At 37.7% G+C, this 17,224-nt stretch overlaps 2 protein-coding genes across 3 annotated transcripts in view; one reads left to right on the top strand and one right to left on the bottom strand.

The window, feature by feature from the left end:
• LOC105147015 (sosondowah) overlaps window positions 1-17,224 on the bottom strand; it is a 355,053-nt gene that overhangs the window by 206,145 nt on the left and 131,684 nt on the right. The window lies entirely within an intron of this gene.
• The window catches only part of mirr (iroquois-class homeodomain protein mirror), a 36,159-nt gene that overhangs the window by 13,451 nt on the left and 5,484 nt on the right, over window positions 1-17,224 (top strand). The window contains exons 2-3 of the mRNA XM_011057711.2: window positions 3,746-4,237; window positions 7,751-7,863. Of these exons, the coding sequence (XP_011056013.1) occupies window positions 3,746-4,237; window positions 7,751-7,863 (605 nt within the window). The remainder of the gene's footprint in view (window positions 1-3,745; window positions 4,238-7,750; window positions 7,864-17,224) is intronic.

Here is a 17,224-nt window from a genome sequence, read left to right as displayed (position 1 = left end):
AGAAACCTCAGACTGTCTGTATAGCTAGGATTAACATTTCGGTTATATATTTTTAAATAGGTCTTTAAAAATCTCAACACTTTTTTGAAAATATCAGCTTGTTATTCCAGTCCTAGTATCCTCCAGGAATGTTTTCGCGAAGCTTTTTACTGCTGCCGAGAGAAACATTGCTGATCGCACTATTATTTGTTTCTACATTTGTTCGTTGCATCGCGCATACAGATCGGATCATAAGATGCGTGTGCCAAATGCTGTCGGTGTATACAGAGTGTTGATTCTTAGTTGTTCGTCAGGTACTCGATGTTCACGGTTGTTTTAATCCGAGGACATGATGATGCGGTTTTTTTCCCAGACTCAGATGACGATCCATCGATCATCGACTCGCGGGACGATGCGTGCGATATCGGTTTTTCGCGACGCGTGAGCGATGGGTCGTCGTGATTCAGATATTCGGATACCTGAATGACAACCAGTCGAGAAATTCCGGTGTAACTTTCCGCAAACTCCTCGAAGATGTCAGGTCGACACTAAGCGGTGCGATGCTCTTTCGGCAGTGTTCAAATATTCATGTATAATCTCCGACGATGAATTCTCGCTCGACTCATTTACTCGCAATGCAGGTATATCCCGACGATCGCTCGTCCACTTTATCGCCAACCGGTTTTTATAATACGTATCAAGTAACGGATGTTCGCGCGAAACTTTACACGGAATCGAGTGTAAGTAACGTATAATTACGCGAATGTCGCAAAAAGGAAACATACAAAGAAAATGTCACCGCTCGCGTGCCGGAGATTAACATATTCGAGAAAAATCGAGTCGATTATTTTTCTAGTTGACGTTTGACATATATATATCTGCCTTTTTTCTTCTAAAATATCCATAAATATAAATCCAAATGATATGCAGAATGATTCTAGTTTTAATAAATAGCTGGCGTGCAACGGATGATAAAAGTCGCTCCGAACGACACGAGAAATTTTATATCAAACGTAAAAAAAGAATTTCGTATACACCTAGCATGAGCAAAGTCGAAATCAGGCAAAATCTCAGGTTTCTACTTAATCTGCAATATTTTTCGAACTTGATGGCCGCGTTTCAATCCTAAGAACGATTAATCAATGTGAGACACAATTATAATGAATGTAATTTACTTCAAAATTTCAGCAAACGTAAGGGAAAAATCGACATTGCTGCATTGTAATGCGATTGTTAAATCACAATTTATTCCTCAGTACGTGTCCCTTGAATGGAAGGCATCTACGAGAGAAATCACAGTGATAGCAATTAGCGCGCTCGTGGCACAAACGAGGGAACGAACAGCTAATGCGTCGATATATCGACACATATACGCCGTACGAATAATTATTGCTTTCGTCGATAGCTACTGGCACGCTGTATGCCACGTAATACTGCTTCGACGAAGCCTTGCTACTTCAAAGGAGCCAGCGCGACACCAATGAAGCCAGTGGTGCTTAAACCTAATATAATACTTTTTCAATTCTGTCAAATTTTTCTGCAAGGCATGTGCGCTCATAAATATTCTCTCTTGGATTATTAATGTATATTAATAAATCATCGAAAATTTATGATAAGATCTTTGACAAATTAAAGAATTTTATAAACATGCTTTATCTATACAGGGTAACAAAAAAGTTTGATCACAAAGTTTTGTGTTCATCAAATTAGTATATTTACTCTGAAGTTTTAATTATATCTAAAACTAATAATTAACATTTAAAAAATAGTTACTTTTAGCTTTGGTACAAATTTTAAAACATTTTTGGAACGCATCAACGGCCGCGCATCTTTTTGTAAATAAATTCTCCCGGGCAATCAATAGAGTATTTTTAGTTTTTTCATCAACTAATAAAGATCTTTTTTTGATGCAGAGTCCTTTTGATATTTAATAAGATATAACTAACATACTCCAGAGTTTTTCATAAATATACATTATTACATACTCAGGTTAGCTAATACTGTTTGTGATCGTATTAATATGAAAATAACGATAAATAATGTGCTATCTGAGTAATGATTTGATAAAAACAGAGAACTGTATGATTTTCTTGTCATCCTATATATACACAAATACGTATATGTAATATATTATGGAAATTATATTACAGTTTCCACTTAATAATTATTATATTGGTTGAAAAAATAAATAAAATTTAATGAAGGAAAAATAATAGAAAATAAGAATAGAGAAAAATTCAATTCTGTTATGATAGAATTTTTTAAATATTGCATCAATTTTACTTTGTAAAAAATATGATAGAATAAGATTTCATTTGTAAAGAACACTACGTTAGGCACTGTGCGACACCTCGCACAGAGGTGATATAGTTGCCGCTGTGGTTTGCACGGTTGCGACTGGCAAGCAGCTTCGATGCGATCGCATCAAATAACTCAACTGGCTTCCTCTCTCGAGGACTAGGACTAAGTTATGACCCGTGCTAGCGGACACTCGCCAACACGCTTCGTCGTTTAACCCTTTGCCCGATCCGGAGTCGCGAAGCGCATTCTTGCCATCGTCAGCTTTTCCCTCGAACTCCCTGGAATCTACGATTTCTGAGAGAGAATGGTCGGATGTATGGTTATGCATTCGGCGAAGGATCAGTTCCTTCGCCTTTGCGCACGATGCGAATATCGAACGTATTTTTAAATCGAGAGAATTTCCTTTCTTTTTCTTTTTGTAAAATTAGATCTATCAGATATTTTCATATTTAAATCGATTCGTCGATACAAGAGAAATTGTACTCTAAAGCACATTTTTTTTTATCTGAAATCGGAGAATTGCTTTATATGGATAATGCATAATTGTTTTATATTAGCTTTATCGTCGTCAATCGCAACGCGCGTCGAAACATAGTGGAAATACGGTATTTGTCGTACATACGCACACGCGTTTAGCCAACGTGCGACAGTTGGCCCTCGAAACATCGACGACGCATCGAGGACACGCATTAACGCGACTCTCTCTCGACGCCATAATGCGTATCGCGCATGGGTTTTTCGCCCCAGCACAATGCGTACGGGGGTTTCGACAATATGTTTGGGGCTACCGAAACGAGGCAATGGATGGATGGATGGATGGATGGATGGATGGATGGCTGGCTGGGACAATCGCGGGGAGCATCTCTCTACGGGGTAGGAGTGTTGCACAGGGATTTGTTTAGGTTCCCGGGCGCGAAAGGCACTCAACCCGCTAATCTATTTAGCCGTAGTGTTTGATATGGAATTAATGAGACTCGCAGACATTATGCCCAGAGCCGTAGATTTTCGATTTAGTCGTGGAAATAAAAGGGGGAAGCCTGATGCAGTTGCGTTCACCTTTTCATAACGGAGATCGCCTCATATTATTCGCCAGCTGCAACACGTCGTAACATGTAGTCGATACTTTGAGATTTCGTAGCGACAATGTATCTAATCTTTAACGAGATATGTGCGCCTAACTCTCGTTTCTACCAATGTACTTTTTAATTTTAATCTTAATTAAAATTCTCTTCATACTTAATCTTCTCTTCATACTTTTCTAGTTCTAAGAATAAAAAAAAGATGCAGAGTAAGTTGAAACTGAGAAAGTTAAAGTAATAAAATACATTGATAGAAACAGGCATAGATCTCACAAAGAATTTAACTTGAATTTAATTTGGAAAAAATCTCACGTGTATGTAATCAATTAATTAAATCAATTTTTAATTGGATACTAATTAGAACTCTACGATCTTGTTGATTACAGTGTCCTGTGACAGTGAACTCGTCGTTGGCGCCGTCCTCGGCCTCGCCTGTCACCGGTGTAATCCTCAGCGCGGGCGGCTCGTCCCTGGTCAGCAGCGTAGCCGCCAGTACGACGAATCATCCTCTGGACGTAGCCGGTCTGTCGCAAGCGAGGATGGCAGTGACGAGCGCGATTGTGAGACCGCCTGGCAGTCCCACTACCTCGGTTAGCCCGTCTCAGGGTCATCCGCCACCATCGGCCGGGGGTCCTACTGCAGCCAGGTGTTGCGATACCGGTCGGCCGATCTTCACGGATCCACTGACAGGCCAGACCGTCTGCTCCTGCCAGTACGAACTGCTGGGTGGCTATCAGCGTCTAGGTGGCTTACCCACGGCCGCGCTCTCTATGTACAGCGCGCCATACGCAGCTGCCGCCGCGGCAGCGGCGTCAGAGGGTATGGCTGCGTACTTTCCTAGCTTGGGCGCCGAGCAAGCACCCTTCTACACGCCCACGGTGAGTCAATGCTATTGAGTGTACAATGAAACGAAAAGGACTGAGGTAAAAATTCGTGAAATCAAAATTCGACAGTTCTATGCTCGCGTTTTTTTCTTTCCACGACTATGAACGAAGGATTTTTTTCCATTCTGTGCAAACTTCGCATGCATTATTTCCACTAAAATATATAACTTATAATCATTCACACGGTTGAACTACGCCGCGCTCGACACTAGCCTTTGAATTGATTGTAATAATATTTTGTCGCAACGGGATATGGTGTAAACTTTCTAGAATTTCCTTGCGGTGAGGAAAGTAGCGTATCTACAAGCCTGGGGAAGAGATAATATCGATGCACGACTAGAACAATTCGTGAAACAAAGGATATCGTGGATTTTACGATTCCATCGATGATAATATAATCCGGAAATTCTGGATTTCGTATAGCTGTATTTCATATGGCTAACTATTTATTTCTTTTGTTAGAGACGAAACAAGCAAATGTATTTCATGATATAGTGCATTTTATGTAACTCATCTTGTTTGTTCTGCATAATACTATAAAAAGCCTCAAGCGGAAATTCCAGATGTGAAGATGCTAGGCGGCGATACGAATAGCCTAAGATATTTATACAATCAGTAATTTCCATTATTTATTTCCTGTAAGCAACTACGTAACAAATTAATTTCCCTTATGCGTGTGTAACTATAGAATTAATATCACACTATCGGACAAAGTGTTGAGTTAACGCATTTAGAAATTTTAAAATGAAGCTAAATAAATATGTATATCATCATGCTGAATATAGCGTATAAGAGAAAAATAATTGTTTTAAGTTAATGTTATTATATAAGTATTTAAAAACAAAATATGATATCATGTGAAATGTGATTTAAAGATATTACAAACCATTAAATGACAATCCTTTATAATGCATTTATAACTCTATGCAAATATTTTCGTAAATGTCGTGTATAAGAAGATTCTTTTATACTCCGAGTAGAAATTACAACAATTCTGTCAATATTTTCGTATTCTACTTGCCATTCTTTCAAATGCTCAAATTTGGCGTAAAGTACTAAAAGGTTAATATTTGAACGTAGTCGAGTTCATTGGAAGCTCGAGATGCGAGGTTTCTCCTCAGTACTTCCGCGTTCCTGCGCACTACCGTTGATCTCAGATCGTCGAAATGTTTAACATAGCTCTCCAATATCGATAAATGCTTCGTGCGAGCCAGCAATAGTAGCAACGTTATATTCTGCCGTAAAATTTTTATCACGTGGATTAAATCTCAGTATGAACGAACTTCTATATTTCTGTATCACTGAGTGCAGATTAAATTCTGATACGAATTTTTATATTCATGGCTTCGTTGAATGTTTCGAAATGACGTGTTTATTTAGCGGATTAACAAAGTTTAGCGATCCAATTTTTTCGATGTGACGCAATTCGCGCCTTTCGTTTACGCGTGCAGAAAAAAAAGCACTTCTTTTCGTTTCACACCGTTATTCCCTTCTCATGCAGCGATTCGCGATGTCATCATGATTAGGTGACTGGGGAAGAGTTATTAATGTATAATCTAAAAGAAGTGCTTTTGTGTGTTCGTCCATGCGTTGGACAAGCGTTATCGGACCACACGCGAAGCGTGTACGAAGAAATAGCGACGAAGCGAAAATTTATGAATCCATTCTACCGTAACAGTAGGACACAGTCGCGTATTGCCGAGTCGTTGTCACTAAGACCGAGTTGTTATTGTCGCTCTTTATGATCGAGCTTAAGGGGTGCGAGTATATAGCCATAGCCTGTTCATAACGAGGCAGCAGATTGTACAGGTCGTGCACAGACTATGTGACGTTCGTGATATTACTTGTATAAAGTCATTAAGTATCGCTTTTTAAAGAAAACGTTTATCTTCTAACCCCTGCTCTGCGGTATTCGCATTTACACTGTTCATGGTGATTATCTGGCTGCGGTTTCGTAGATTTATATAGCGTAATTCCTGTCGCAAACATTGCTTTTTGCAAAGCCCCGAACGTTATCGTGTAAAAACATTTCGTCTGTCATTTTGTGTGTATTTCGGATATCTGATATTAATCTTCTGACTGTATTCATATTTTTACTTCGTCTGTCTACAATCTGAATTTTTTCCTAAGTTTTTTTTATTGTTCTAGAGTCTTAAAAAAATTCAGAGTTACTTTTCAATATCTTTGTTACATTACTAAATAGTTCTTTAAGAGGAGAAATGAGACTTCGCCTTTCCTTATGTTAGAAATTTGAATTAAATTTCGTTTAAAAAACTCAGATTGAAGACAGAGGATTAATAACATATCAAGTTAAGATGTTATTATGTATGATACGTATATGTATCATGCGAAAGAGAGAGAGAGAGAGAGAGAGAGAGAGAGAGAGAGAGAGAGATCATTTATTTAGCTAGTGACTTGGGAATATATTCCCTTTAAAGCCCGTATTAAATTACAGGTTGACGATTTCGATTGATGGTTACCTCGTTCTATTTCAGCCAATCATGATAGACTCGCTACATCGTGATTGGCTGAAACAAAACCGAGGAACCATTAATCGTAATTGTCAACCTACAATCTGATATGGGCTAAAGGCACTCTTAAAAACAAAAATACAAAAAGAAAAAATGTATTCATAAAATTTTTGGTTAATTATGAAGTGCTATAAAAAATAATGTACAAATACAACAGGTTGAAAAAAGAAAAAGAAATTCTTTAAAAAAAGACGAAAAAAATTGAAAAAAATTAATACTTAGGATATTCCAAAATTTACTCAATATTATATTGACTAAAATTTTCATCAGAGAGGACGTTTTATAGCTTTAGTAAAGAATATGAGAGAAAGAAAGAAAAAAATCTTTCATGAGTCTATTATACCCGCTAGATAAAATACAGCAGAAATTTAATAGTGACTATCCTGTCGTATAAGCGAGGTCATGGGTTAGAGAAGCAAACAAGAGAGCCACACACATCGAACCTAATTATTATTATCAGCGCTTTGCCAGCTATTCTTTCATCATCATTGATGCATCAGAGATCGAACCGAGCCGTGCGACTGATATAAACTAATTGCGACGTTCGTTCCGAAAAATGGATCTCTTTCGAGCAATTAACCGCATTCTGCGCGATTTCATTTAAACGTTGTGATAACGAGTGACCGGGTTCGGAGAATGCACATACATATACGCAATAATAATCGAAATAAATCCATGTCATGCAAATCAGTATGGCCACTTATGAAAATTATTGTTGCAACCGCTAATATGATATGTATATATAGATATATAAACACGTATATATTTATTAATAGCCTCGAAAAAAACTATGTGGCATAAAACTGTTCTTTTTCGACATAAAACAATCTCCTACAACAATTATTCTTATCGTCATTGTCGTTAATTTGTCGATCATTATCTTTTACCTCGTCCTTTGTTATTCTTTTTTATATATATCATAATATATTGCAGAATTGAAATAGTAAGATATTTATTTGTTTGTACGTTGTTACAGGCCGCCGGTCTAGATCTTAAAGAAAATCTGGGCGCTGGAGCCGCAGCAGCGTGGCCTTATCCCTCGATGTATCACCCTTACGATGCTGCTTTTGCGAATTACCCCTTCAATGGGTAAGTCTTGTAAATATTTTCCGAATTATTGACTACACGCATTACATGCATTACACATTTAGTGTATATTGATTTCGCGTATGTCCGATATCTATTGTGTATACAGATTCAAGCACGATCCAAAACAACAGCCATTTAATTAGATAACAAACTGCATCTGGATGCAAACAAACTAGACGATTCCTGATTATCATTTTAAACGGAAGTGTACAATTGCCAAAAAATTGACTCATTGACTTAGATAATGTCTAACCAGCTGGTATCAGAAAAATGTATTCGCATAAAGAGCGAAGGCAATCCGAGTGAAATAAATGTATCATATCAGCTTTCATAAAAAAATAAAAATTTCTCGAAAGATTCTCGTGAGTGATAGGAAATGCCACGCTATAATTTTATTTATTTTCTTAGTATTGATAGCTTACAGCTGATAATACGACGTGATAATTATTTTAATGTCACCGAAACAGTGTTATATAGAAAGGATACTCCTACTCTATAGCAAGAGCATAGTGTTCTTTTGCAAATCTATAAGACGCAGACGAATCTTAATTACCCGTAATCTCTGCGATGCATTATGTATTTTCAACGACAACGCACTTTAATGCCTTTTCCATCGCAAGAAAGAGAGAAAAAGAGAGAAAGATCAGGTTGTATGTGCTCCTTTTCCTCTCTACGGTCGATACGCTGGTGTACGGACGGAGATAAGACGGCGAGAGAAACACATAAACATTCCAATAAATTAGCGCTCAAGTGACCCGGAGCTGTCGCCACGTTTTTTCTCGCGCACTCGGAATCGGTCGTAGCATGTCTGACGTGGTCGGCGAAAGGTCTTGTTTGATAATTTCAAGTCGGATCACCGGGATAATTGAGATTAAAAATTTGGAGAAAGTATTCGAAGCGGCGCAAGCGATGTGACGCAACGTGACGCGACGTTGCGAACGATTGACGCGAGGTCATCTGAAATATCGATAATTAGCCCGCTTAGTTTCCGGGATCTCGCCAGTTTACGAAATTGAGGCAGATTCGAAAAACTTCGACTGTTATAACAGCGCGCATTTCATACAAACGAAGCGTTATTGCGTATACACACGATGTATTTATGTAAATATGACCAATAATATATATATTACTGTTGGACATTAGCCGGTCCACGCTTGAAATATTTCTGTATGAATATCACAGTTGGGTCACTTTCGATCATAGCGAATATGGGCCTCGATCGCTAATAAAACTTGGCTGTTTTCCTTTTGCAGTTGACACTTTTGATATAAATCGACGCACATTGCTTTCCATTTATAATTTTGCTTAAACTTAATCGTTACTTTTCGACACCATCCAGGAGAAAAGTCGGAATGTATTTATTAGGTGTTGGAATTAATTCGTAGCGTTTTTTAATGAAAGAATGTTATTTATTTCACATGAGCATTAAAAAATACATTAATGAAAGTACTTCCCATCACTTGTAAAACGCTACGAATTAATTCCAACACCTAATATATTTAAATATGATTTTGGTCGATTGAACAATATTAGAACGTATCCACAATCCAGCTCCTATCGTTTGTAATATACATACATTGGAAAACACATCGTTTGAGAAATTTTAATTGTAAATTTTTAAGGCTAGTATTAAAAATTCGCACTATACATATGGCATGCCATTTAACTGGGGCAAACTGTATGTTAATTTAGTGGTTTGTTTTTTTTTTCTTAAAAAAAACAGCCTCTATTTTTAAGCAGAAAACATTTCAGTCGTGTATAACTCTGGTGCAGTCTGGGAAATTCTATTCTAAGTGTTACGGTCACAGCATTAATCTTTTTCTACATAATATCTATACCGCTGACGCGTGTCAACAAATTGATAAAGATTCAATTTCCAGCGTTTTACGTCAATGACGTTGATCGAGGCGTTCGATATCTCGCTGCTTCTCGGAGAAAAAAAATATATGTATGTATAATCGACGATTAAATATTTCGCCATAACGCGAGGAGCGAGAGAGACGCTCCTCTAAAGGCAAAACAGCGAACCTGGTTGACAACAGCGGTCATCGCGTGGAATCTATACTACCATGCATGACGCACTTCCGGCGATGGCTGCTTCGTATGCAAGGAAGTGATCGGATAATACAGCTTGCTTAGCATCCATTCGCTCTAGTCGTGGCCGAGCAACCGAGGTCCTCCTTTACGGGGGCCCACCGCGCCGGGTCCGTGGGCCCTGTGCCGCACCGGAACTACACGCGCGAGTTCTATGAATTGTCAACAGGCGATACAGGCGACAGCCGCGAAGCAATCGTAGCTGCACCTGCGTCAGCTCTGGACAAAGACATTAAATGGCAATCGGAAATGTCTTCCTTTCGAAGTAAACTTTTATATATATTTCTTTGGTGCTTTCCAGCAAGAGACACAATGTAACACAGTGATATCAGTGATCATCATTTCATCTTCGTATAATATTGGCAAACAACAAGGATGTAATAATTCACTACGTTATATTGTATCATCTGTGTTTTTTGCTGGAAAACATCCTTATCAGATTATCCTTTGCGAAGGATTGTCGAAAGAATAACTGATTTTTTTTCCTTTTTCGTGAAATTATGCTTATTTAGCTAATGCGCGTCTACTCAGAAAGTTTCGTGCGCGTCGGCGACACGCCCCGTTCTCGCGTTTTCTTCGTATTTCGAGACGAACGGATTTGCACAACAAACGTGAAAACTTTCCTTGACTCGCATATAAAACGCATTATATTCAGCCCTTTATCGAATTGTATGCACGCGATATCTTTTAACATCGTGCCATATAGGTGAAGCTAATAAGAAATGCTTACATTGATGTTTAAGAAGCAATGCCTGAGGTGCCCGTTATTGTGAACGCCTATTATATCTTATCATTAAAAGGAATGTGTTACTTCTATTCCCTTTAGCTCTTGTTTTTGCAACAACCGGAAGCGAAAAAGAACTGACTTTAAAGTGCTCACTTTTGTTTATTCATCATTCTTCTGCGTGCATTATCACTTTGTATCACATGTTATAATTTTCTTGTAGACAGTTTCTTAGCATATATAAACTTTCTCTTCATATCTTACATCGTTTAAAGCGCAAGGAATATCGCATTAAGTTATATTATAAATAAAAAACGTACATCTTATATATATAAATTAATTATTCTCTGTATTGTTAATTATGTATATTATAAATTATTATTTATATTATAAATTATTATTGCTTATATTATAAATTATTTTTTATATTATTTCTTGTAACGTGGAAAACTACATTAACCACAAAGTTATTTTTATTAACTACGTGATAGTTATATTATCAACTCATCAACTAATTCTATTGTGAAACGATTATTATTATCATCCTCGCCAGTAATGGCAAAAGTATCATGCGAAACGTTTCGATAACGCCTAGAACTATCCCTTAAATCGGAACCGGGAGGTGCGAAGGATCTGGCGCATTATGCGCAAGCGTGCGCGACGACCACTTAACATGAGCATACAAAAAGCCAATAATGCAGCGTTGGCATGCACGGCCGCAAGGTCTCGGGATCGTGCGGGTTAACGGTCTCGTCTTTCCGGCGGATTGGCCCTGCTTCCGGAGACATATAGGGTAGACAATAAGAAAGCGACGAACAGGCCCCTCTGTCGTACGAGCAGGCCCGCTTACGTCGTCTCGTGTGCTCTATGTTCGGCATATCAGTTGAGACCGATCACCGATACGTAGTATTATTAAGCGTGTCCGTACAACGACACCGATGTGTCGGCACGCGCTTCGAGTCTCGAACGAATATCCCGAGGCACGGCACGAGAATTCTAATGTAACCTACGCGAAGTCATCAGATATGAACAAGCGCGGTTATTAATGGAGAAAAAAGATTCTCTAGTAGAACTATATTTGTTCGTTGTGAAATCGAATACAATACATGCTTCTCAAAAACGTAGTTTTCTAAGTGTACTTAAATTTTGTCAACGATAAAATTGCATATGTATAAAAAGATAAATTCACAATTTCATATGGAAAGAACGACTTTGAAGTATTAAAAAATTTAAATACAGATATAAAATAATTTTGATAAATCATTAAAATAATTATATAAAACGCTCAAACGTTAATGATAATATTGCAAAAATTTTAATATTCTAGCACTAATTTAAGCATCCTGCACTGTTAAATTCATAATGTTAATCTATACCCAATTTGAATTCTTTTTAATCATTTTTAGGTCGTCACTGCTCCTCCCCCTTTCAGTATGTCATTAATTTAATTAAAATAATGGAGTTAAACGATTTAAACTCGAAAAAATATTGATTAAATTTGACTCAAATTTATTATTTATTAAATAAACATATGTTAATATGAATATTGCTTACTTTGGAACTAATCATAGAAAAGATTGATTTTAACATACAAAGAAATTAAAAATAGCAGAATGTTATGTAAAGAATTGAGTTACCATTGGTGCTCTGATATCTAATAATGCACATAATTATTTTGATGTCCAAACAAAATTATTTTCAGATTTGTAGTTAGTTAAATTTTTAGATACTTTGCAAAACTGTATATTTTCTTCTGATAATCTTATAAGGAGAGTTAAAACTTCATAGCGGAAGAAGGCTCGTAAATAGTATGTAAAGTTAATGTTATCATTTAAAAATTAGAGTCTTAACAACAGCATCCACAGCTCGTTGTCGATAGGACTCGAAATATTTCGCGGCTAATGAGACGAGGCGGGGCTGGTATTCTGCACCCTTCGGTGCCCCGCCCGTGAGATACGTCTCGCGTGGATGATGTACGGCCGTTTAATGACCCGGTTTCGGTCCCAGGGGACGGTTTTTGCTTGGGTGGTAAGGGTTGAGAGAGATGTGTACGGCGGAAAAGTCAGCGACACTCGTTTTTCGTTAGACGAAGGGGTCGCGGGGCCCACGCGCACAGCTTCATTCCTTCGGTAACATGCGGATGACAGCGATTCGTCGAACCGCGTGACAGGCAGCTCGCGGAATGCACGCCGCTCTTTCCCCATTAGGCTTAATGGACGTAGATTAGTTCTGCTCTGGCTATGTATGCGCGTCAGGATTTAATGACTTAGCCGCACCCCTTCACCCGTTATCGCTGCCTTCTCTCAGCAGTCGAACAGACGTTACCGAGAAGTAGTGAGCTGCTCTGATTGCAAACGGAGCAAAGGAGATCACATTCTTGACTGACACGTTCTTGATTACTAATTTTACAGAAAAATATCAAAGATGAAATTTGATGTAAGATCAATACGCGATAAAACCGTAGCTGTTTCGATTAAACGAAGTGAATAATTCATAAGAATTATATGTCTCGATTAAGAGGTATACAGGAATATTAAATGAAAGAGTCGTCGACGTGGCAAATCATAAGTTTAGCGTGTATGATTTATGTATAAATTATTTTATCTTACACTTCAATCTACGGAATGTTTCTTAAATTCACAGTCTGCTAAGATAATAATCTTTCTTTTATTCATTTTTATTTTACAAAAGCACTTGTTAAACAGCGCATTTCAATCTAGGAAACAGGAAAACGAATATACGAGCTAATTAGTAATTAAGCGATCGCCGATCCGTTACTCACGACCATATCTTTCTGCAAAACACAGGAAGCGTGCTTCCATAAATTTCGTAAGTTCAACGATAACGGTCGAGAAGCGCCGGGGCAATAATCTCGACTCACGATAATTCAGTGTGACTTTAATCACGAATGACGGAGTTAGAGTGCGTTTTGCGAACGGATTTAAGCGATCGTGTGACAAAGTAGCGCACCGTGTATCATTTTGTATAAACTCGGTGATATTCACAGTTGGAGGATGAATGAGTGAGTGAGAGTGAGAAAGAGAGAAAGAGAGAGAGAGAGAGAGAGAGAGAGAGAGAGAGAGAGAAAGAGAGAGCGCAAGATTATATAATCTCCGCATGCGGGATGCAATACGACACGTGTACACATATACGTCGACACGCGGCTGGAGAGAGAGAGAGAGAGAGAGAGAGAGAGAGAGAGAGAGAGAGAGAGAGAGAGAGAGAGAGAGATCTTTCGCCGTGATGTTCTCTGGCGAGACGCACACACATATCCGGAAGTTTACGATCGATCTGTCACACCGCGACCAACTGGTAATAAAGTTGGATGCGAAACAACCGACTGTCACACCGCAGTGACAAAACTTCCTCCTCCCGAGCGAGGCGTGGCGATGCGAGAACGCGCTTCTAAGCGCTTCTAAGAGCTTAACGTGACGACATCGGGTACCACACTAGACACTCGTGTCGTGTAAACTGTGGGAGTGAAAACCATAGCCAATGCACCGTCTCCTCCCGCTGGTCAATTGTAACTCGACACTAATAATCGACTCTCTCTTTCTCTCTCTCTCATTCATTCTCTCTTACCATCACACATTTTCGCATCTCGTTTATCGTAGTCTCTAGTCAGTGCAAATATTTATATGTTCCAAGTATCAAGAGCACATTGCCAGTCATCGAATTAGAATTTCATTCTCGCGTTCATTCTCTCTCATTCACGAAAGCCTGTTCCTTTTTGTCTCTTTCTATTCAATTCCGGCTGATTTTAATTAAGCTACGGATTGCCAATTGCGGCTCCCAGTTGACAGTTCTATTTTAGCCTCATGCTGCAACTACTCTCTACTCACTGCATCGTGATCGACTAAAATAGAATCGTCAACCGACAACTGTAACTGGCAACCTGTAGTGTGATTACGGCTTTACAAGTATCGGCCAAAATATACGTTGTTGAAATTGTCGAATCATTAGACTAGTGCGATAAAATTCGCGTATATCAGTCTTCAATTCGATACAATTTTATCAATCATACAATTCGATTTAGGCTGTGCAAATATTTGATTTAATAATATTATTAAGGACGTTGATAGACGGTCTATAATATAATAATATTATATTGGAATAATACGTGAATCATAAATTTCTTGCGAATAAAAACTATTTACAAAAGTATTTTGTAACTAATGAGCTTTCATAACTAATATACAACTTGTTCATTATCATAAATCGCAATTTTTTAAAATAAAATTTGAAGGCTTTTAATAATACACAATGTAACGCTCGATTTTTCTTCCTCTACTAGTAGTAAACTTCCTAGTTCATTTTCGTATTCTCAACCTGTCTCATGTGAAGACTCGCAAGGTCACCGTCACGGAAAGCGGATGGATCAAAGGGACCACAAACCAGACTCGCGGCTGATTAAACTCAAGCACGATCTCAAACGACAGGGATAGTGAGCGCAGGCGAGCGAATGGACTTTGGATAGTCTGATGAATGGAAAGATGCGCGCGAAAGCGCAACCCTCGTGCGTGCTCACAGTCATGTCACAAAAAGATGGCGTTTACCACTGAAATGGCCGCAGTAACGCGCTGATAAAACATAAGGCATGACGACCGTATCTGAAAAGGAGCGTCGGGCGCGGAGGGCCCAGAAGAGAGGGAGCAGGATGGAGAACGAAGTTAGATATCATCCCTAGTTACGGTCGGTGACGAGGGGCGGAGTCATGCCAACCGCACACCTGCCCCGAGGTGAACTGCCCTTGGTCACCCCCGGGGCTCCCCCCTCCTCATTTCCACCCTCTCTGGAGGCTACATCTTGATGGACGCGTTTACACTAACCGGTTGACGGGAAAAGGGCGAAAGAAATGGCCGTTCGATTGGCTTTTAATGGTCGCCTCGATTCCTGTAGTCGCCGTCTTGAAAACGCTAACTGGATCTTGTAGAATCCGAAGCTTCATCATGGAAGCGCGCGGAGAACCGGTTGTTATCTATGAGAAATATATTCACGATAGCGGTTCATCCCTTGGAGGATGTTAACCGCAATGCGCGATCATTTGGTTTGACGAATAAGTCGTCTGGATCGAAAAAAAAATATCAGCCTTTGCGTCGTACAGCGACGAAATATGCGAGATATGCAAATCACGATTCTTCACAAATTTGTAGTCCGATTGAACGCAATAGTGATATTTCATACAACTGGAAACTGTCGTGATAGTTGATACGTGTGTTAATTCGAGACGAAGGTTATAATTATCTCGCAGAAGTCGAAGTGTAATGCAATTTACATCAATGGAAATGTGTTGCGCATATCGACGATAATACTTTTACGACTTGCATTAATCAAAGTGCTTTACGACATTAAATCAACACTTCGTATATACATTAGGTTAGTATGGCTTGAGACATTGTACGGTTGGCGCTTAATGATAATATATACGCATCATTATGCGTTTCTATTTAAATTTACTTTACATTTGCTCTATCAGTATACTCATATTTCTTTAAACCGGTTAACAGTAATTTTATGGGATAACTCTTCATTAATGTTTCTGTTAACTAAAATTTTATTCATTTACACATTTATTAATAAGTATCGTTATTAATCATTTACATTTCTCTTTTACTCGTTTTTAAAAGTTAATTAAAAACTATAGTATAAATAATATTATATTAAAACGATATTTAATTAATTTTTTTTTAGTTGATCATAGTTATCTTCTTATAGTTCGTTCTTCAATTCGGAAGTAGTTACCTGATTCTTTTTATGTAAACAATTATCCAAGGTGTTTTCACACACCACCTCAATTAAAATCACTATTATTAACAACATATTGTATTATTGATTATTTTTCGATTTATTAATGTTTAACAACATTATGGATATGGATTTAATATTTTAATTACAATTTTCTGGAAAAAAAATACAAATCAAATACAACAAAATAAGTACATTAAGTAGTTTACTATAATAATATTTAAAAAATAAAAATTTTAATTAATATAACGCGTTTTTATTATGATTTTTGATGAAATTGCATATTTAAAGATTCATAAAGAATAATTATTTAAAAAAAAGAAAATATGTTAAACAATATGTGATTAACTAAAACAATATTTTTTATAATTCACATTTTCTTATTTCTTGGATAAAAACAAATGATTATTTCCGGGTTAATAGACCTACATAGTTCGCATTTTTTTTTTATAACAATCAGAATCTAAATTTTTATAGTTACAATGTAGGTACCGTTAAATTGATAAAGAAAGTTGCATCACCTACATTGAGAATGCCTTTGGGATGCGGCCCGCAAAGAGATCGGAAGTGACAATATCGAAAGTATTTCTTCAGATAAAGATTTGTTTTCAAAGTAACGAGAAATAGTTTTTTCTGAAACGCAACGATTGTCGAGGATAGATAGGTATCTTCTGTAAAAATCGAAAATGCTAAACTTTTTAATCACTTTTATAGTCAGTGTATTGTATTATACAATCAGTAAAGAGTTTTTCACGAAACGGTAAACGATATTACAAGATGGAAATGGCATAGGATAGA

The sequence above is a fragment of the Acromyrmex echinatior genome, chromosome 15 (genome assembly GCF_024713525.1).
Source record: "Acromyrmex echinatior isolate Ae372 chromosome 15, ASM2471352v2, whole genome shotgun sequence".
Lineage (NCBI taxonomy): Eukaryota > Metazoa > Arthropoda > Insecta > Hymenoptera > Formicidae > Acromyrmex > Acromyrmex echinatior.
The sequence above is the reverse complement of the archived record's forward strand: the minus strand, read 5'-3'. Positions and strand labels throughout refer to the sequence as shown.